The sequence below is a fragment of the Tympanuchus pallidicinctus genome, unplaced genomic scaffold (assembly GCF_026119805.1).
Source record: "Tympanuchus pallidicinctus isolate F22 unplaced genomic scaffold, pur_lepc_1.0 scaffold7, whole genome shotgun sequence".
In the NCBI taxonomy this organism is placed as follows: Eukaryota; Metazoa; Chordata; class Aves; order Galliformes; family Phasianidae; genus Tympanuchus; species Tympanuchus pallidicinctus.
In genome coordinates this window covers 6,050,001-6,071,950 of record NW_026294791.1, presented here as the reverse complement: position 1 = coordinate 6,071,950, position 21,950 = coordinate 6,050,001, and the positions used below count along the sequence as shown (strand labels likewise).

Below are 21,950 nucleotides of genomic sequence, written 5' to 3'. Positions count from 1 at the left end.
AACTTTTATTTCAGGCACCACAATATAAACTTTGAACATTGAAAACAACACTTCAATACAAAAGCAAAAATTGCATTAAAAGACTTAGCTTAAAAAAATGCTTGAACTTTTTTGGCTTGCTATCCAATAAAGATAACACTTGGAACAATTCCCTGAGCAATGAATGCACCCCTTAACACTGCAAAGTCTATGATTCTTAACAAATACAATTTATACAACCTTAAAAAAATGACAGTGTATTATTATCACCCATCTGTAGCCAGATAAAAGAAGAAATCAAGTAACTGCAGAACTGTCCGCAGTCCCAAGGCCTGTGATGCTGCATGCTGGATGTTCCGGCAGCTCTCCATGCAGTCGTATGGTGTGGGGAGGCCTAAGGCACATCCACCTCTCACCTGCTTTGTAAGCCCATGTGCGGTCAAAAGGCCACACACCAGCCTGGCTGGCTACATCTCTGAGCTGAGCAGGAAGGCATCTGTCCTAGCACTGCAAGCATGTAGGACAAGTAAAGAAAGCAGCTTCAGAATCACAGAATATCCTCTTCCCTGGTCTGAGCAAACCAAGGGACCACAGCTGCTCCTCACAAGCCATCACCTCTAGAGATGGGTAACAGATCAGATGAGAGAACCCACTCTGCATTTCTGAGCTCTGATATATCTCACCATAGTTGCTATGTCATAAAGACTAGATGCTGGAGATGGTGTTTGTGTCTCCCAAAACCAGAAAAACTTTGCCTTACTTTTTCTGAAATCCCATCAAGTCATATTTGAATGTCACAGGCAGCAGCATACAGCTGTGCTGTGCCCCCATGATACTTTCTGGAAACGGAGTCTATGTGTACACAAGACAAGAATGCAAATTTGGAAAAATATAGGAAAACTATAAGCTAGGATCACAATCCCATATGTGGTAATCAATCAATTACAAACAGCATTCAGAAAACTGCAATGTTCCACTCACAGCCACCACATTTTAAAATTTTACTTGAAAATACTTTCTTAGGCCATCTAGTGAATGGTATTTTCAGACTTTTATTTAAAGGTCATTTGAAATCTCTTCATTATAAGTAAGACAGATATGGCAAAACACGGGAGGCAATTTTGAGACAAATTTTCTATTTTAAAAAAACTTGAAAGCTACAACCTCCAAGACTAGCTTTGGATAAAATCTAACGGCTGTTTATAAAAAGAAGAATACACTTGAACATTAGACTTTGGGAAAGGGATTAGTAATTTGCATTAATGTTTGTCTAACTTAATTTAAATGTTCTTCAGAACCAAGTACACATGTGCCAAGAAGGGCCATTAATGAGCCCAACAGGCAGAGATCCATACAAGAGCAGCCAACAATGTTGACTGAAACTAAACTTGAAAATCCAGGGCACTAATGCGCAATATCAAGCAATAAAACAGCATTTCTGTGGTGATATTTAATTTAAAAAGAAGAAAGAGGCAGGGGAAGATCAGGCACTGTCTGTTTCTGAGGATCAGCCATTCTGCATTTCAAAGCGTCGATCCCTGCAATATCCAGGTTACTGTGCTAGAATCTCGACTATTATATAGCACTTGTAAGAGAGGGAGGGCAAAGATGTGTTTACTCAGTGATTAGGGCCATAGAATAAGCCTCTAGCTCCTAGAGAGACAGCTCACCACTTATTCATTTGGACCAATTCACAAAGCCTAGAAAGATTAAACATCCATGCTGAGAAGACAAGCAAATGCAGACGGTGAAAAAGAAATAAAAATTCTTTAAAAACTCTGAGATGACTTCATTATTTTTTCCACAAGGAAACTTTAGGAAAGTGTTTAGTTAGAGAAAAACCCATATTGACCTCTCTCTAAACCCTTAATCTTTCCTTTGTGGTGGCACTGCTTTGTGGTAAGCGGATGGCTTTGCTCTCCTCTTTTCATGGGGAGCGGGTAGAAAAAAAGGCTCTTGAGAAACACTTTTAGTTCCAAAGAAACAACCCCATGAAACTGTTAAATATGAGATTCCACACAACTGAATGTTTCAAAATATGTACAGTTTTAGGTTCAAAGATTTAGGGACAAATTTTAGTAAACAAAACAGACACATATACAAAAGATGTTTACACTGAGCTACCTTACAAGTGAATGTAATTTGTGTTACATCAGTAAACCTTGTCAGGCAAAGACAAAACTCCATCATATATAAAGATTGTATTCGTGTACGATAATGTGCCCAAAAAGTTCAGGTTGGGCACAGGCACAGTGCTAGGACAAATGAAAGGTGGGAGCGGGAGGAACAGGGCACTGAAACACTGCTTTGAAAAATCTCAATAGAAGGTATTTTGTTCTTGTGTTATTGCAAAAGGCTTGGAATTGATTTTTGGAAGGGGAGGGAGGTTTTTCTTTGTAACCCATGGTAATACATATTTGTAAGGAGATTTTTGTTGATTTAAAAAAAACAAACAGACTAAATTCTAAGATATTAAGATGACTAATAGGGAATGTGTTAGTCAATACAAATAAAATGGGCTTACTAAACTGTTGCACAGTCCTGACTTCTGGGAAAGAAGCCTATTAATGCAGCACTAGTCTGCTCTGTGTTGGGTTTCTCAAAAATATAGGGACTTGTGGGTTACCTACAGAGCACGATTTTTTTCCCATGGTGAAAAGTTATTGTTAGTCCTCAGGTGTGACACACTGAAAAGGTTTTATGTACAAAATATCTCATGCACTTTAAGAGTTAAGCCATCAAAAGATCTGTTTTTCAGCAATACTGCCGTAAGAGTCAGCAAAACTAGTTTCCTCCAGGTTATATATAGTAAAATAACAGATGTATCTGCACATCTTTAAGCCTTCAAAGTGCACAGGTGATTCACCTACGTAAGGTGATCTTAGAGACCACATGCTCAGCTTTCTTGGCAATACTACTTTATCAAACGCCAGTTTTTTTACCTGAGGAAAATGCAAAAGTTCTGCAACGCCAAGGCAATACATCTTAGAACGCCTTCTACTTTGAGAAAGGATCAAAGCAGGAATAAGGCAGACAGATTTATTTATGGGAAGTCTTGTCTCTGTATTACACATAACAGAAGAGAACCTGCTGAAGCCAGCTTTTAGTGCTGTAAAGACAATCAGAGCTAGACTGTACCCCTACATGTTCCTACTGAGATGATCCCTCTAGTCTACTGATATTGTCTTCTGCATTCATATGGCATAGGACATTCCTAAATAAGTTCCAAATTTAATTTTCTATTTTTTGGTAAAACCATCAGTAAAGAAAACCTTTAAAAAGGGAAAGCTGTTCAAGTGGCTAACTGCTCCCAGGTAAAGGTGTGTTTTATTTCAGGCCTGATTTAGTCTACTTCCACGTTCCAACTATTTAATCCTATTATACTGTTCTGTTTCAATCAATTGAACTCGTAGTGATAGCTTACATAATGCAAAGAATAAGCAGTAATTAAAAGCAAATTTAAATACAAACTACAAATCATAAATTTTGAAAGAGGAGAAAATGTAAAATGTGGCAGACAATTTCAATAAAGTTGAATATCAAGCACAGAGAGTGTTGAAGAGATATCCATTCTCAGCACTGACCTTTCTGATAGGAACAATGAAGCAGAATAAAGGGTGTGCAGGCACACAATGAGATTACAAAGCTGGTATGCTGTAGCAAAAATTTCTAAATAGTAATTATCCACAAGTTCAGAATTAACTTAAGGATGAAAGGATAGAACTGCTAACAAATGCATCAGACTAGACTGGACAGTATGAATGAAATTAAGGTGCAGAGGCTGGTGCTTCCTTAGCATAGACAACCTCAGAAGGGGCTACTTCAAGGGATCTAATGGTAAGCATTAGCTGAAATAATGAGGGACATCTTTCTGAATACCACAAATAAAAATTGTACTGCAGAAATCTCTGTATGAAGGAATAGTCAAGCTAAAACCAAAATAACATAGAAGAAGAAAAAAAAATAAAGGAAAATAAGGTTGTATTTAACATGCCAAATCACAGAAAGAGCATACTTTCTTCTAGGTATTGAGGAAATTAAGTACTCATACGTGAGAGGAATGGTTCTGCCACTGAATTGAACCTAGAAGACAGAATTCAAAGAGAAGAAAAACACGCTTCATTTTCAGTATGCAGGAGTATATATTGAGGTGACAATACCAATCTGTGCTAAGAGAGATGTTTCACATATTTATTAAAAGTCAGCGGACAGAAAGGTTGAGAGAGGGGCAGGAGGTGATCTGACAGAGGTATATAAAGATAAGAGCTATTGAAAAGGCAAAGCAGATGTATTTATCCTTTCTCAAGAGTAGCAACCACCTATAAAATGGAAAGGTAAACAAAATTCAAGATAAAAAAATACTTCAGTATTACCAATAAATAGGATAGTGAGATTCAGCAGCAAGATCAAGGTCTTGTATTAGTAAGAACACCACTGTAAGTTAAGATAAAACTCCTGATGCTTTAAAACACAATATATCCATAAGCTGCTTCCACTTGTAAAAAAAAAAAAACCTCCTGCAAACATCCTGTTTGAAATTATCCATTATAAATCTCATCTCAGGCCTCTCTTCTAGCTTTTTCCATGATGACCTAACTGCTTGAGCAAGAGTAAGCTTGTATTTCATAAACTGACATGACTGAGAAATGTTTCTTCCAAATGGGCACAAAAAGTAGAGGAAAAAATTTCACAAAATGACCCGTTTGTCTAATAAAGCTTTGTCTCCCTTCCTGGCCCAGTTAAAAAAATATATATATATATATTTTGTGCTTTGTCTACAAAACAAGCCTTAGAACTATCAGAGTACAGGAGGTAATTGGGGATTTCATGGTCAGGGACCAAGGAGATCAGTAGGTAAAGGGAAAGCTCTGTATCTTGGCTTAGCTGCATCTGTATTTTTGTGTCAAAGGTACATACAAGTTCTAAAATAGAGCTACATTTGACCTTACACCATCTCTCCTGTCTAGAACAAGCTCTATCTTGGCATTAGACACTATCATACAAAAGAGATCCCCAGCATATGAGTTAGTCTTAGCTCAGATAACTCTGAGAAGAAAAGAAAAAACAACAAAGGTAACAGAAAACATCTGAATTTTTTACAGACTCTTTCAAATACCATTTTCTTATGCAGCTACAAAGCAACATTCTTTCAAACTCCTGAAAATAAGATACATTAAAATTTAGCAGGAAAAAAAATTATTTTGTGTGAAAGAATTTTAACACAATCTGTTTAAAAAGACATGCTCTGACAGAAACTGATTTTCTTAAAATTGCTCAAACTGAAATGCTTCCCCAAAAAAAGCCTTCCACTTCACATCCCATGCAGTGCTCTGGAGAGAAAAAGCATCCACAACGCACATTAAGAACCTGCTGATGGCTGTTTAACTGCACCTCAACTGCAGGATGCACCTTCTGGACAGCACGGAGATTTTGCCGCGAAAAGGCTGAGATCTCTGAGCACTCAGGCTGCCAAGTGCTCTCAAATTAAATCAGTTTGAAGCGGTTTTCATTAAGATGGATTGAGTGTGGCATCGTGAGAAACACTCTATCAAATGTAGTGTTTTACTTAGTGATTAAGTATATACCAGTTGATGAAGCTACCCAAATCCTTCGTAATCCCACCACTCCAATAAACATTTAATGAGTATATAAGTTCAAAAAGCCTAGCAGAGGATTTAAACGTTCAATCTTGTTTTTATTTACTCTTGGAACTCAATTTCTCACTTCAAGTGAAGAATGTTGGTGCCTGAAGCTCATCTGTTGCCCTGGTAAAATTAAGTGCCCTCCATAGTATAAACTAGAAGACAAGACATTCAGGTTGCTATTTCTCTTAAGTTTTTTTTCTGATACTGACAAAAATATTCCATTACAAAAGGCAATTGTAAAAATATAAAATAAGGTATGCCCTTTCCTCAAATAAGAACTCCACAAAGCACTACTGAAAATACTTCTTGGAACAGGAAAAACTCAGTAAAACTAAAAGCTGTTTATCCCTTCTCATATCTTTGCTTAAAATCAGAATCAAAACGACGACATTTCACAGGATTGAGGGGAAAAGGGGTTAAAGGATTCTAAAAATTCAGGCAATATTTGCAAAAAAACATTTTGAGAAAACAATACATTACTAACTGTATTACTTTATTCTGATGAGTATCTAGTCCAAATACATAAAAATATATTAGAAATAAAAGTAAGACATGAATTTCAGATGTGCCATGTAAGTAGTATATGAAGTACTTTGTACTTAAATTACTGCACTGCATTAATATCAGATTTGTAGGTACAAAATATTATGAAAGCTCCTAATGAGTTACACATTTAATGAGATATAAATTAATACTTTGCCACTGAATTACTCTGTGTACATTTATGTTCTGAAATTCAAATACAGACATGAAAGTATTCACTAAATTTAGAGTGTGAGAAAATGGTGCCCACAACATGCCAAGTTAGTGTTAATTTAAGCTACACAAGGCATTCTTATTGTAACCTTCCCTAACACAACATAACTGCTCCTTCCAATATGAATAACCTCAGGAAGCCCAAACATTCCTCATTTTAAAATTAAATATCTATCAAGACGACAAAAAATAAATTGAAACAGCATAAGTTTCATGTTTGTGTTTTAGCTTTATCTATGATTGATTACGCAGGGCTTTGGGTTTCTCCTTAGCGATTTCAAGTCACCAAAACTTAAATAAACTGTTCCCGTTTTAATTTTGTTGAAATACTGATTTTACAAGTGTGCATAGAATAACAGAAACTTGAGACGCCTGGCTGGATGGACAGAAAACCTAAATAACCAATCCTGAGTGCTGGAATTCACTTGGCAGATAAAGGCCATACAAAAGAAAACAGAAAGAAAGGAGTTGTATCTCAAAAACCTTTCACTTTAAATTTACAATTTCATTAGCTGTCCTTCAAAGGAGTTACCAATGTGCTACGTTGAACTTGGCAAACAACAGATTCCCAGCCAGAGTTACATGAGGACACAAAAAGGAAAAGGCAGAGAATTAGAAAAGAGAGAGGAACCCTTATGCACACAGTAACCCATCACCACGATCACTGAAGGACTCCAGCAGAAATACAGCCCGAATAACTACAAATTATTCAGTGGTATTCAGTGCAATTTCAATAACAATCGGAGTAAATATTTTGGTCAATCAACTATATAACTCTTCACAAACAATATAAATAAGACATCCCAAAAGAGTTTACCTTCTTAAAATAAAGATAAAATATCTGCAATGATCTCCGTTTTTCTCCTACATTAAACCAAGTAACTTTAATGCACACTTACATCTCTAGCTTTCCCATAGAAGGCTTCTTGAAAAGCAGCCTCTAATGATCCAATGAAATAAACAGGATGGCAATCACCGTATCTATTTAAGACAGAATTTTCCATTAATAAAAGTTATGACAGTAATTTCAACATTCTGCCTCTTGTCATATTCTGTAAATATAATGCGTTGGCTAAACTATTAGAAGCATGTAGCACTACACTTCTAAACATTTCCCCTCTCTCTTTCATAGGCTATCTGCCCACCAGCACTCAAAAGCTTCAAATAACTAAGTGCTGCCCTACAAATACAAGAATTTTCTGCTTACATACATAGACACCCAAAGTTCCATACATTTTTTCAGTGATAACTTAGTTCTCCATTATATTCTCAAAAGCCAATTGAACTCTATTCTTTAAGTACACATTCATTCAATCTCATTTATATAAAACAACTTTTCATCACATTGGAGTCAAAACAGAAGGCATATAAACTTCACATTAGTTTGTAGAATACTATGTTGCAACTTCTAATTTTTTAAAAATTAAATATTGTAATTGTTTAACAAATCAAGATTTAGCAATACCAGGTTTTTTAAGAAGCTTTTTCTCATTAAAAACAATGATTTATACAGCCATTTCATTAATGATAAAACTACAGCAACTCTGTAGATACTCTTCATTACTAATCAGCTTTAGTCTTTTTGTTTTTGCATATTAAATTAGAATACATAATCATTATAATCCTTCTGCCCATCTACATAATTAACTAATTATATTAATTGATGGCAAATTAAATAAGGCAAGAATCTGTCACTCTAACTTAGACCAAGAAATATTCTATTTCAGAAACAGTTCAAAGTTAAGCTTAAATTAAATTAGATATGCATGTTCAAATGTCTGTGATTATGTAAGAAAATATCTACATACCGTTTATTTTTATTTTCATTTTCATTATTTAAAAAATTTTAGCTCGCTTGTAACAAGAATTAGGCTGTTATAACGTTAGGCTTACCTTGAAGAAAACTCTGCTGTAAATTGTAATAAGGCATCTCCTTCATTTTCAGCATTTTCTGGCACTTTAAAAAAAAAAAAAAGATTAAAAAGATTGAATGCAACCTTATGGAAACAGACTTTAATATTCATACTCGCTTTGCTACATGGATTTTTTATGTTGACAGCTTACTGAAGTGGTTACTGAGAGACCATATGAATTTCACAAAAGAGCACAAACCTTTGGAAAGACAAGGAATTTCCAGACACTCTCATGAATATATGCAGCCTTTCCAAACAGTAAAATCCTCAGGTCCACGGTAATGTGATATTTCACTTGTTCAGAGTTAACATTCTGGACTTACATTAAAATGAAAGGACTGACTTGAAAGCCTTGACTCACGGCATTTCTAGCGACTTCCTTCTTTTTTAACAAAGAACTTTCTAAGCATAATGTTAAAAAGTTTCACGTGTCATTACAGTGTCAAAAATTTGCTATCAAAAGCATTCAAGGTAGTAACAACAATGGAGGCCTAAAAAAATCAAGTATATGCAGAATAGTGTATAGGAAGTAGGTAACTGTTCCTGCTCAATCCTAGTCATAAACTAAGGACAAATAATCACTAAGAAACCTATTAAATGTATTCAGCCAAAAATATTTATCCCCATAAGATGCCAAAACTAAAATTTGCAGAATGTTCTAAAGAGTTCAATCTAAGTTTCTGCAGGTACATTTGGTTGTATATCACCATTTCTCAGAATTAAATCATCATCCTTCAGCTACAAGCCAAAGCAACGAGGTTAAGCAGAAACTTCCTCCATGAGAAGATGTGTTCATTGCTACCAATTATGTTTCCAGTATTTTCATTTAACACATCCAACAGACATGAGATTCACACAATTCTAATGGCCCTACTGAAAAAACAATTCCTGTTTCTTACTGTGCAGACCCATGGCACCTCTCTGCATTCACTAGTGCTGTACAATTATCAGTTAATCAGCGATTAACTTTCAACTCTTACTCATTGGTGACTTCCTCAAGGCAGATGATGCTACCCCAAACATTTCTCCATCATCAACTCCAAACTCTGTAGCATCTTCAAAGTCATCTCCATCACTGTCACTAACCATATGAACATCAGTGCACTGCTGTTTGGAAACAAAAAATCAAAATCCACCATCAATGTCTGTTACAGACATCATTTTCAGTGAAATTCGACGTAAATTCTGAAAAATACTTCCACGTTTCTATGAAACACTTGATATACTGTATTTTATTTTGCTATTTTACACAACACTATCAGATTGCTTTTTATAAATAAGATTTAATTTTCACCAGAAGTATGGCTGACAGAGCAGTATGTGAGACAGCGCTTTATTCTACCTAAGGAGTTGGAATGTATATAAAATGTTGAGAAGAGTTTAGTCTATTTTATCTCAGGTTTGTGGGGTTTTTTTTCCCCATCTAAAGGTACTTCAAGTGGTTTAACTGAGCAAGTAAGAGTGAGAAAGAGATACTAAATCAACCACTAACTTCTCATATCCAGACACAATCTACTTCAGCTCTACTTTCTTCCTAGAGTGTACTTGTAAGTGAAGATGTTCTTACCTCCTCTGACTGTTCCCTTGTTTGTACAGGTGAAGATCTTCTTCCAACTGTAAGTCGATGGCAAGGAAAATTCACTCCTGACACTGCTAGAGTCATCTACGAAAAAAAACAACGAACATTTATTAGAGCTATGGACTCAACAGAGAGTTGTTTTTTTGTGCATGTGGTGGTTTTTTGTTTGTTTGTTAAGTCTGCATAACAACGTTCAAAGAAACAACTATTACTGTACAGAGATTGTGAACATACTGCAGTATTTCTGCTAGGTGTGGAGCTCTAAGATTTATTTTCACCTGCAGATGAAGCTGATAAATAAATCTTCAGGATTTGCAGGGTTTTGTTGCTGTTCTTACATCAGCTATATAAAATCTTCAGGAACAGCCGTGTGGGCAGCAGGTGAAGGTGATTACAGGGAAAAGGACAGTTAACAGTAATTACTTGCACACCTTATAACAAATCAGTTTTAAAGTGATGTATGCATAAGGATTCAAAACAAACTAAATGAAACTGCAGACTCAAAACTGTCCTGAATTGTTCCTTTTTCCCAAGTCAGAACAGAACTTAGAATCACTACTGGTAATTGTCTTGTTTTAAACTGGACAAGGACAGTATCTGTCAAACCTGAAACAATGACAGGCACTGACACAATAGAATGAAAACAGATCATCTAGGAAAAGAAATCAATTTGATTAATTTGGGGAAAAAAAATAACCAAACAAACAACAAAGCCAGGTTTCTCATATAAAGGACAGACACAACTAGTACCAGTTGTGAAACTGTGACAGCATAGATGCAATAGGTGTCCATTAATGTCAGCAGAAACAGCATTTTAGCCTGCTGTTGATAGGCACTGGACACAGCCTGATGCCCTTGTTTGGAAAGCCCACCAGCCCTCTTGCTGTGGGTCTGATGACCTGAGAGATTTCTCAGGAGCACCTAAGCCCTGTCTTGAAACACGTGGGGTAAACTTTCAATGCAAGTAGCCCTTAAGTTAACATGGCTAATTCATTTTGGCAACAAATCCTATTTTTTGTAGAATCTGAACCTGACAAAAAATTTGATTCTGTACATTCCTCAGTGACTCGCAGAAAGGCAGTTCTGGATGCGCCTTCAAAATATTGCTTCTAGCTAATGGGTCCTGGGAAAAAAAAGCACCAAAAGGACAGAAAAAGATTTTCCAGATCCACTCAAAATTACTCTATTTCAGAAGGGCAGAGGAGGGTGACTTACGCTTTGCATTTCAGAACTACAGCACCCTCCTAATTAGACTGTAAAAACCTTAAGGTAAATTACATTTCAATCACCCTTAACAAAAACCCAAGAACAAATCATAAGCCTTAAACTTCATTTACTGCCACAAACACTGGAGATACCCCATTTACTTTTATACATAATTCAGAATGACTTTATCACTTGTCCGCCAGAACTCCCAAAGATTTAATTTGCAGCAGGCTGATTAAGCAGGCTGGTTACCAAATGAACGTTAACCTGTCTGAACTAGCCTACTGTCATACTCTCACAGCAAGGTTAAACAGAAGTTTAGCTGCACAAAAAGCCAAGCTATCATTTTAAAGGAAGTGAGTAATAATATTCCAGAGCAAGTGAAATATTAAAGACGACATACAGGTCAAGTCCAATTACTCATGAAACTCCTGCGACAGGAGCATAAGAACTGTATTCCCTGCAATTAAACCCACCAGTTTAATTAGTATTTTTAAAAGTTTTCAATGATAAACAAAAGCTGACTGCTATGAAACTTGAAACTTTGCCCTATAGTTCCCACACCACACGAAATACTGGTAAGTCATACACACGTGCACTAACCACACACCGTTCCCTATCTCAGGGTGTCAAATACTCTGCCAGATGCCCTGGAAAGGCTCCTGGTATCTTTTACATACACATTAAAGAAAGAATGGTGAGATCAAGCAAGCAGTTATTGTGCTGCTTCATCACTTGGCCCAATAGCAGGGTGTTGCAATTCTAATTTGCAACCCAATATTATAGTGTCAAAGCGTCGCTCAAAAACGAGCTAACAGCAGAAGGGGTCCAACATCAGAGCACATTTCATCCTACTCCCCAGACAGTTGCTGGAATGTTGTTATTTTTTTGTGTGTGTGAGAAATCACCCTCTCCTTCTGACTTTTTTGAGAAGTTTTTGCAAGGCAAGGGCTAGGACAAACAGAAGCTCTGTCTTTCATTTCAGAAGTCATCTGCCAGCAGGAACTTTTCTCCAGAACTGAGTTATCTTTATTCCAAGATAAAGATGACACTTCTCTCTCAAAAGAAACTCCTGCACCAGAAAGTTTAATCTTTATTTTAGAAATTATAAAAACATCAATATTAAGCAAAAGATTACTTTTCAGGCAGCTAAGTCCTGTGCCATGATAGCAACCCTCAAATATGTTGAATGTCCGCCAACTGGGAGCCCCAGCTGGAGTGTCTCAGGAGCTACAAATGCTCACATGTCAGGCTGCTCTTGGAGTGCCTTCTCTTTCTTCACACAGCATCTGCTTACTCCCAAACAGGACTACAGCACACTAGACACACTAACTGCTGTATCACAGCAGTTCCCACACGAATGGCCATAACCTTCTAACAGTCCCCTAACTAAAAATGCTGCTTTGTGGCCTCAGTGCCTGATTACCCAGATTCTCAACCCAGGAATTCATCTGGGTACAAAAAGTAAAAAATTATTTTCCCATCTGAAAACTACCTTCATGCAAGTAGCTTGACTTGGTGGGCTTTCACGTGCACAAGAACAGACAGTGGAAGATACAGGACTTAGAAAAGAATTCTGAAATAAACAAAACATTAAAGGAAAAATACGTACTGTTGTTCAGTTTCCCTAAGCACTACTCACACATTAATTACTGGTGAATAAAGCCAAGAAACGTATTTTCTGACCTGAACACAAAGAATTCTTGGCCAAGAATCTTCCAGATCAATCTAGAAACACTTGCCAAGTGCAGAGAAAGACCAGGTACTTTAAACTTGGGTTAACTTCCTTGATAGAAAGTATTTTCTTTTCCTTCCACTTTCCAGAGTGCTGCCTTTACATGCTCAGAAAAGAACTGCAAGTTTGTAATCTTAGATGCCCTGCAATCTTCTAAAAAGAGCTTGCTGGCACAACTGAATTCCCACCCTTGCAGACTTCTGAAATGACCAAGGAAGGCACAAACTGAGATCCTTGTTGCAGGGCAGCGTTATTCCACCAAGGTATCTGCGGTCTGAGGAAGATAAGCAGTAGCACAAATGTGAAGCAGTGACACCAGCAGAGCACTACAGCTGCAGGCACCTGCTTCTCATTGGCAAACTTTGGTGGCTTACCATGCTCTTGTATATTGCATCTGCCAAGCTTGCAAGTAAGCTGATGATTTTTAGCTAGTAAAGACCAGAGAATTGCTGATACAAATACTGTAAGGACTGTTACCACATAAGGACAGTAGTTGGACTTGGTAAATTTGCTCTTCCTCAAATCCAGCCACACCCTGATGGAGAAAAACAGCATTTCAGAAGCACTTCTAACTGGAATCACATCTAATGAAGAAAGGAAGGTCTGGGAACATCACTAGACATCCGAAGTGGCCAACTCAAATGAACAAGAACTTCTTTCTCATCTTCATCCCTCACAGAACTTTAGAAAATAAATTATGGCAGGAAAACAGGCAAGCTCCTCAAGCACATCAGTCGTAACTGTTAGGCCTGTGATTATCTTCTCAGTGCTCATCACTGCAAAACATGCCATCTCCAGTGGGACAATATGGGAAAAGATCTGCCACATCTAAGAGAGTCAGGGCCTTCAGCAGAACAGCTCCAGGTAACTCTAAAGCAAACCACACAAATTCCCCATCACTGTCACCAACAGCTGCTCCAGATTGCATGGGTAATGCGTAGGTAAAACAACAAGAAAAACATTCCACCTTGCAGACGATGAGTTCTGCAGATATGTAATGGATGTGCTTTGGAATGAATTGAGGGGTGGGAGTGTTGGAAGGATGATAGTGGCTGAGGGATCCCTTGTCTCCACAGGGATATAATATAGCTCTGGGTACCCATTGGAAACAAGCAAGAGCAAGCAATAATGTTTAAGGGAAGTATGAATATTGATTTACTTGCTGTTCTTTGTTAGGTACTTGATTGCTACATCAGCTTTCTGAATTTTTGGAGTGTGTTTTCCTGGATTTTTAATAAAAGCTTTAAAGATCGTAAAAAAGAAATATTATTTCTGTATTATTTGACTATCAACTGCTATTTATCAAATTATTCAATTAGCTATAATTCAAATGCAGAATTATTTCTAGCTGCATACAACCTGCTTCAACAGGCAACTAAATAGGGGAGTTTTAAAAGTATGGTTTCCTCCTGGGGTGAAGGAAAATAATCCCTGTTTTTGGCCTTTAATACTCAGAGATAAGGAAGGCAAACAAAATGCTGGTGTACAAAAAAAGCGTGTTTTCCAATACTTGAGTCTACTTCATAAATCTCCCTTAAAAAAAAAAAAACAAAAAAACCCCCAACTAATTCCCAGGCCTACTTAAGGTCAGCTTGTAGTATATTAGGGAAAAGGAATTAAAGTCTTAAAAACCTGCCATTCAGTTCTAGCATCCTGAAGAACAGCACAGTACAACTATAGTGCTGCCTTTCCAGCTACTCTTGCTAGCACAGTTGGATGAAAGAAGGCACAGAAAGAAACATTCCCAAAGATGTAATTCCATGAGTAATTGCCAAGAAGGCATATGGTTTTTAATGCATTCTTTCAGACTATGATGTGGATAGGTAGAATTAAAACTCACATATATTAAAAAAAGATGGGGGCAGATGTGTTTTTTTAGCACAAAAAGTACATAATTTACTCCTCTAGTTTTTATAATCTAAAGGCATGAAGGAAAACTCCAATCACCTAATCCCAAGTCTTTTAGACTAGCATCTCCAATTTCTTTTGCTGTACCTGTCACAAAGAGCTGAAGACGACGAAGCATTCCATCTAGATGGAACCTTTCCCTCATGCCCTTCTGTAACGCAGTACCTTCAAGGTTCTACATCCAAACAACTCAGAATTTCACCCTACACTCTCAATACTGATTCTTTTGAAAACTGGAAATGCCTATTTTCCCCTTGCTGTCCAAGAGGAAAATCAGCTCCACATAATATCTGTTTGTGGTGCAACTAGATCTGTCAGCATGTGTTGTAACATGGAGTGGTAGCTGTACAAACAACCTACCCAAGTCAAAAGCTGCAGTGGCCCTCTGTTATCTCAGCAACCATCTGAGGATCTTTAATGCCTTTACTTCTATCATTGTACAACCAGTGCACAGCTTAGTAAGTAAAAGTTATCTCCAGAAAAGTAAGCCATAGACACTACTACTCACCCTGTGAACTAAAATTTTGATAGAAGTCATAGAAATATCTTTAAATCCAAAAGCAGTTCTTTTGCTTTGAAAACACTAGCAGTATGCAGGCAACATATGAGGAATTCTATCACAGTTACAAACCTCTAACTACTCTTGGTTATTTGTTATTATTATAACTCTGCAATCTAACAGCCATTTGTGGTCACTAATAACTGCCTTGGCCATAACTAGCTTGTTAACATTAGCTAGTCATGCTTTTGTGTTAGAAACAAATATATTAACAACCATGGAAATTATACCCTAAAAGAATATTTATAAATCAAGAGGTCACCATCTGATAAGAACTCTTGTTAGAAGCTGCTTATCAGACTTCAGTACATATGTGGATATTTATAATATACATACATCACATGAGAAATTCTTAATCTGAAGTGAAAGAATGCACTGTTGCCTACACTAAAACCTAATCCTGATTCAAATACTCCATGTGACAGCATTTTCCCTGCGCTCATCATGCGAGGTGCTTAGTTTTTTCAGCTACTGGTTTACTCAGTGATATATAGCTGATGTATAAAGAAACAAACACCAACAAGTACATTTCATAACATGCCATGCTCAATTATTCAAAATAACCTGAGACAGGGATGCCCACAGCAAAACAGTCAATGAGTGGCAGCAATCTCTACTGTGAACATTTCACTTCCATATAATTTGATTCTTCTCATCAGAGTAATTACTATAATGCCTTTTCCCCTTCATCCGGTAACGGTAGGGGTAAGGACCGAGGGAGAAACTTTCTTAAGGATTCCAGTTTTCATATTACACTTACTATTCTGTTATCTGGCAAGATAAATACATATATTTTTTAACAGCATGAAGTAATTCCCCAAGTACAGTAAATGTCAGCGGTGGTACATTTTCTTCCACATTTTCTTGAAGCTGGGCAAAAAGCCTGGTCATTTTTGAAAGTAATTGTATAAACAAGAAGTTTAAGAAGGAACACCGATTGCCTTGCTAGTTTTCTTACTACACTTGATAAAGGTACGTTACCACTATCTGAGTTTGGATACTAAGCACACTAAGGATCAAAGCGTACAAAGAGCAGTCAGTTAATAAAAATGACAAAACAATTCATCAGCTTCCAATTTTCTTGGCTGCTGTAAAAATACTTTTCTTGTCCTTCCAGCCAGAGCAGGCAAAACTGTAGTAAGAAAGAAATTCTCTTACTTCTTGGTCTAGATAGACATTTCTTGTTGGATATCTGCAAGGCGTATTCACCACTGACAATCCCTTCTTCATGGGCAGATCTCAGAAGATTTCAAATTGATTTCTCACCGCCAAACAAGATGTCACCTATCTCTCCTCACCAGATAAATTACGTTCCCTGTTCCAAAAGATTACCATGCTAACTGCACGGAAAAGAAAATCAAGAGAAGACATCTTTTCAGCAGGGCTAGATCAAGGCAGAGATTTATGTCATGCCTCAGACCTCTAAGTCTGAATCTGGAGGTGATCTAGGACATTGCAAACCTAGTTTAACTCCACAGAAAGACACAGGAACAAACAACAAAATGTGCTAGGAAAATAAGCTATTCTGCTCACTGCAAACCGCTGGAGCGACTTTAGGCTGCTCCACAAATGAGGTTGCTGCTCCAAGAATGCTAGCTTTTGTCACTTTTCTTTCATAATCATTTCTGAGATTAAAGAAAGTGAGAACTTGAAGTACATATAATACCTATAGCACGGAATCCCTGCCAGTGAAAGGGAGGTAGTATTTAATGCACCATACTGGAAAATCAACATGAAAAAGGGAGGGAGGACAGATGGAGCAAGTGAATGATGGCAGAAATTGTGCTTCCACACTTGAAATGTGTGAACTGAAGTTTTACATTACACTAACAGTTGAAGAAAATAATGGTTTCTAAATACAGCCAGCACAACCCCCAAATACAAATACTGAAGGCAGGAAAACGCAGTGTGGCAACTCTTTGGCAGTTTCTTGACTTTCTCCAGAGGGTATTGCAAAGCTCCATGGTCACCCCTAGTTAGAGATTCAAACACAAAGTGAAACCAAACTACCGTGGAAGGAGGTGAGGGATTCACAACTCATGTTATTTATAAAGCTACTCAGAATCCCATTGTTTCAAAATAAATGATGCCATGATATGACAGATCCTTCACATTAGGTTGTTATTGCTATGGATCTAGATCTCTAAGATTATTAACCAAGCCTTACAAGAAACACAAGGGCAGCCTGAGCTCAAACAATCACTGAATTCCTTGGGAATAAACAGGTGTTCAATGCTTCCAAACCCACTACTTACCACTGTTCAATCACGCATCAAATAAGCTATCTTGTTTTCAGTGCACAATCTCATAAAGTCAAATGGATATATGATCTAAGAGTTCATACATACCCATGCTTAAAAATGATGTTTAAAACTTCAAGTGATTAAAGGATTTCTGTGAATTAAAGAGAAGTTCTTTTCTAGTAAGCATTCTTTCATTAGGAGCAGACTGTAAAAGTACTTCTGTACTTACTGAAATACCCTGTATTATACCTGTACATGAAACAAGTGTTTTCACACCAGTGAGCAAGTACTCTTCTTTAAAACGAAGTTACATTAAGTTTTTTAGAAGTCTATCCAATTGTTGCAGGTTTTTTGTTGTTATTGATGTGCTTTGTTTTAATTTACAGAAACAAGGGCCATTTGTACTTCAAGATTAATTATGAGGCTCAGAGATTTACTGCACAGAACTGAAGAGAGTCTTTCTGTCTATACTAGGCAACAAGACTTTGCTTTTCAGTTTAGTCGATACCAACAAAAGCTTTCCACCAGGTAAGCTCTTATCCCTATACGAACAAGTGGATGAAATTCTAGGTTAGCCACTTCATCTTTTGACATCAGATAGCACAATCTTGGAAAAACAGTCAAATTTGCTCTAGCTTTGCTTATTAACTATTGTACAAATACTAAAATGAACAGAATGAATGTTTAAAAATTTGACAGCTTTCTCTGCAAAATAACTTCATTTTCATTACATATCTTCAATTAAAAAAAATCTTGATGAGTATTCAACGTTTCATTTTAAACACTAACTGGATGAAAAAAAATCTCAAGGGTGGAGCGCGTTCAGGTTATAAATCAGCAACGCTTATTTTAACTTCTCACAAAGTGTTGTTGAGATAATTACTGCTGACAGCTTTATTCAAGGTTCATTTCACTTTTTCTACTATTTTCCCCCAGTTAGAAGTTCAGCGGGGCCCATGGGAAGATCCACCCCTCACACCTGTTAGGTTTCTTCATGTTACGGAGGCCGGTTTGGACATGTCACTTCCAATTAGCATTGTACCAGCGCGCTGTGACAATTACTTATTGCAGGTTTAACTTTTTTTTTTAAATAAAAAAAAACGTTTCTAATCCAGCCACAAGAACAGTGACAGAGTACGTAATTTAAACCTGTCCATACAGGTTGTAGGTAACTCATTCCAAGGATTTCAGTGATGCTTCCATGGTAGATACTTCAATTATAATGAAGACTAAAATCACGAAGGAATGCTACAGAGTTGAAACCCAACTCTAGGGTTACCCTAAAGGTTAAAGAGAACCCAAAAGTTAAAAATGAACAGAACTGAAAAGTGTCCCAAGTAGTAATAAATTCAAAACATTTGACAAATTCTTTAGATGAGGACTAAGAGATTACTAAGCTTCATTTTCCAAAAGCATTGTGATGCTTATTCCAAAGGGCTTCATACTAAAAGCAAGTAACTTCTTCCATCACAGCACAAAGGCTCAGCACAGGTGAGTCTTTACGACTCGTGCTGATCAGCAGAACCATAAAGATGCTGTGGGATCAACTCGTGGACACTCAGCACAGCTGGTGGGAGCAAGAGGAGACACTGCAGGAGAATTCACAGCACAAAAAGGACAGGTTATCTATCAAGAAAGATACCAGACGAGGGACGCTGAATTCAGAGCAACAACTACAATAAAGCAACTTCATGAAACACTATTGAGGTTTTCCATGGAATCATGGGAAAAAATTGCACCTCTGTGAGCACCCAGCTTTGGTACACTGGTTGAACACACATGCCCATTTTTGCTCCATTTAATCATCAGTAGTATTACTGGGGCGTTTATCACTCTCCTTTCTAGCCAAATGAAAGAGAAAATGATCCCTGGTTCTGATTGTTTCTCGTTTCATTAAGCCTAGTTAGGCAAGTTAGCAATTAAAGGAGAAGGACAGATACTGTAGTACTTCATGTGGGTTCAAACCACAAAGATATTTAAAGGAAATGAAAGGGAAATAATATTAGAATCTGTTGTTAAAAGTAAATAGGAAAGAGATATACTTGGGAGACTGAAATAAATACCCATGATCACTTTCAGAGCTCATTCTTGTTCTCAGAAAAAAACTGTAAATATTAAAAAGGTTGAAAAATCTGCCAAGCCATTTGCAGCTATTTGAAACACAGGGTAACAGAATTAAATAAACGCTGAAAGACCTGGAACACAGTTAAGTATGGACCATGAGGCTAATTGTGGATCTTGAGTTAATTACTTTCCACTGATACGTTTTCTCAATGGTCTTTTACATCAGTTTTTTCTTCCCTCGCTCTGAACCCCAAGGCAATTCAGCATGCTAGCCTCCAAACTCTGGGTGATTCATTGTGTACTTCTGCCTTAGGATTTTTAGTTCATGCAGAGAATGCCAGGCTTTCACATCAAGTTGATGTTAATGTGCACTGACAAAGCAACAGTAAAGGAGCTTCATGTTTGTCACAACGTGCACTCTTTAATTTAGTAATTGCTTTATACTGATATGCAAATAATGACACATTTCCCAAATTTCCAGTTTCTTGGCACTGCTTTCACTAATTACTCAGCGGTTAAAACTTATGCATATAAATTAGTTAAGTGAGTTTATTAAAAAGTACACCTGTGCAAACTGATCTATAAAATATTTATGCCCAGGAATAAGTCATAACTTATTGTACACTTTCAAGTGTGTAAGAAACAAAAAATTAAATACTCTTACACCAAAAAAAGATCGACTAATGTGTTCTTCATAGATAAACTGAGACTCCCAAATCTTTCTAAAACTACAGATTGCCTTTGTTGAAAGAAATACTGTAAGTCAAAGCATTTGCTCACATCACATTACCAAATGAGAAGAGGATCAAGGTAAAGAGTAAACAAATAATTAAATAAAAGAAAAGGGGATGACAATCCCTCTAGTACCTGAAAATGTGGAGAAGTGTCAGCATACACTCATCCATGAGCTTACTGACTGCAAAGCATGGTCTTAAGTATCAGTGCATGCTCTTACTTCTGAAAACTTCATAGCAGCCCTGCAAAATTTAGTCGCTCGAAGTTGACACAGACATACACTCACAGCAAGTGCAAAAGCACTGAACAGAGCTAATTTGTCCTATAATCACAAATTGGCTTGAGTTGGAAGGGCCCTTAAAGCAGGGACACCTCACACCAGACCAGGCTGCCCAAAGCCCCAACCAACCTGGCCTTGAGAACTTCGTGGGATGGGGCATCCACTCTTTCTCTGGGCAGACTCTTACAGCCCCTCACCACCCTCCAAGTAAATAATTTCTCCTTGGTATCTATTCTCAATCTACCCTCTTTCAATTTAAAGCCATTATCCTCTGCCTTATTACTATGGCCTCTAATAACAAGTCCCATCTTTCCTGCAGGTGCCTGTAGGAACCAGAAGGTCTCCCCAGAGCTATGCCAAACAGCCCCAATTCACTCTGTATTTCTTTTCACAGTGTAGGAGCTAACAAGTAATCAAGGCACCAACATCGTCCTTTTCATTTGTTGGCTTCTGTATTGAAATAAAATGTTTGTTAGGTTTCTGATATTTTCTTTAAGTAAAAAGGCAATTGTTTCAGAAGAGCTTATAACGATATTGCTTATTCTAACTCTGACCACAAATTGCCAATGCTGCTATCCAGAAGAAGTACAAATTGCTAAACAGTTTTTTCATATAAGGAAAAATTTCTGTAATGTAGTAGTAAGCAACAGTATAATCCAACAATCAAGTTGATTCATGTAGATCACATATTATATTGCCTACAGATATTCACGGATACGTCTTGGGAACTGCTTTGCATTCACAAAGAGTATCAGCCAAACACTTGGCACGTTTCTGGTCTATGGTGGGATGCCATTTACTTCACAGCATTGTACAATGCTTTGGATGGCAAATAGAAGAGTGCCTGGATATGTTACAGCACTATATAATTCCTTGGCACAGTTCAAGCAGTCGTGCTAGCAACACTGCTTCCAACAAACGGTTCAAACACTCACAAGCTTTTTATGCTACCTCTTCTTCCTGGATATCACAGCTCAAGGTACTGGATTTTTGCAGCGCTAGCCATGCTGTTACAGACTTCTAAAAATGGGCTTCTGAAAAGCACATTTCTTTCTCATTTATTTTCCTTTGCAGGGAATACATGAAAAGGAATTTAACGCTTCAGATCAATAGCATTAAAAACACCAAGTATACATTCTTCTCAAACAAAGAAAAAGGTCAAAACCAGAAATACTAGCAAATAAGTATACCTAATTTTAAATCATATTTTAATATTCATAAACCATATATTTTTGCATTAGTGTGGCTGTAATTAAGCTAAATGCTTTAACATAATGCATTCACTCACTGTGAGCATGTATCAAATTTGCTTGGTTGATGCACAATAGTTTCAAAAGTGATAAGCAAA

At 37.1% G+C, this 21,950-nt stretch overlaps 1 protein-coding gene across 2 annotated transcripts in view; it reads right to left on the bottom strand.

Moving 5' to 3' along the window:
• The window catches only part of FAF1 (Fas associated factor 1), a 142,064-nt gene that overhangs the window by 40,649 nt on the left and 79,465 nt on the right, over nt 1-21,950 (bottom strand). For both annotated transcript variants that reach the window (XM_052665955.1, XM_052665956.1), the window contains exons 9-12: nt 9,861-9,956; nt 9,274-9,400; nt 8,274-8,337; nt 7,280-7,361 (exon numbers count right to left, since the gene is read on the bottom strand). In XM_052665955.1, the coding sequence (XP_052521915.1) occupies nt 7,280-7,361; nt 8,274-8,337; nt 9,274-9,400; nt 9,861-9,956 (369 nt within the window). The remainder of the gene's footprint in view (nt 1-7,279; nt 7,362-8,273; nt 8,338-9,273; nt 9,401-9,860; nt 9,957-21,950) is intronic.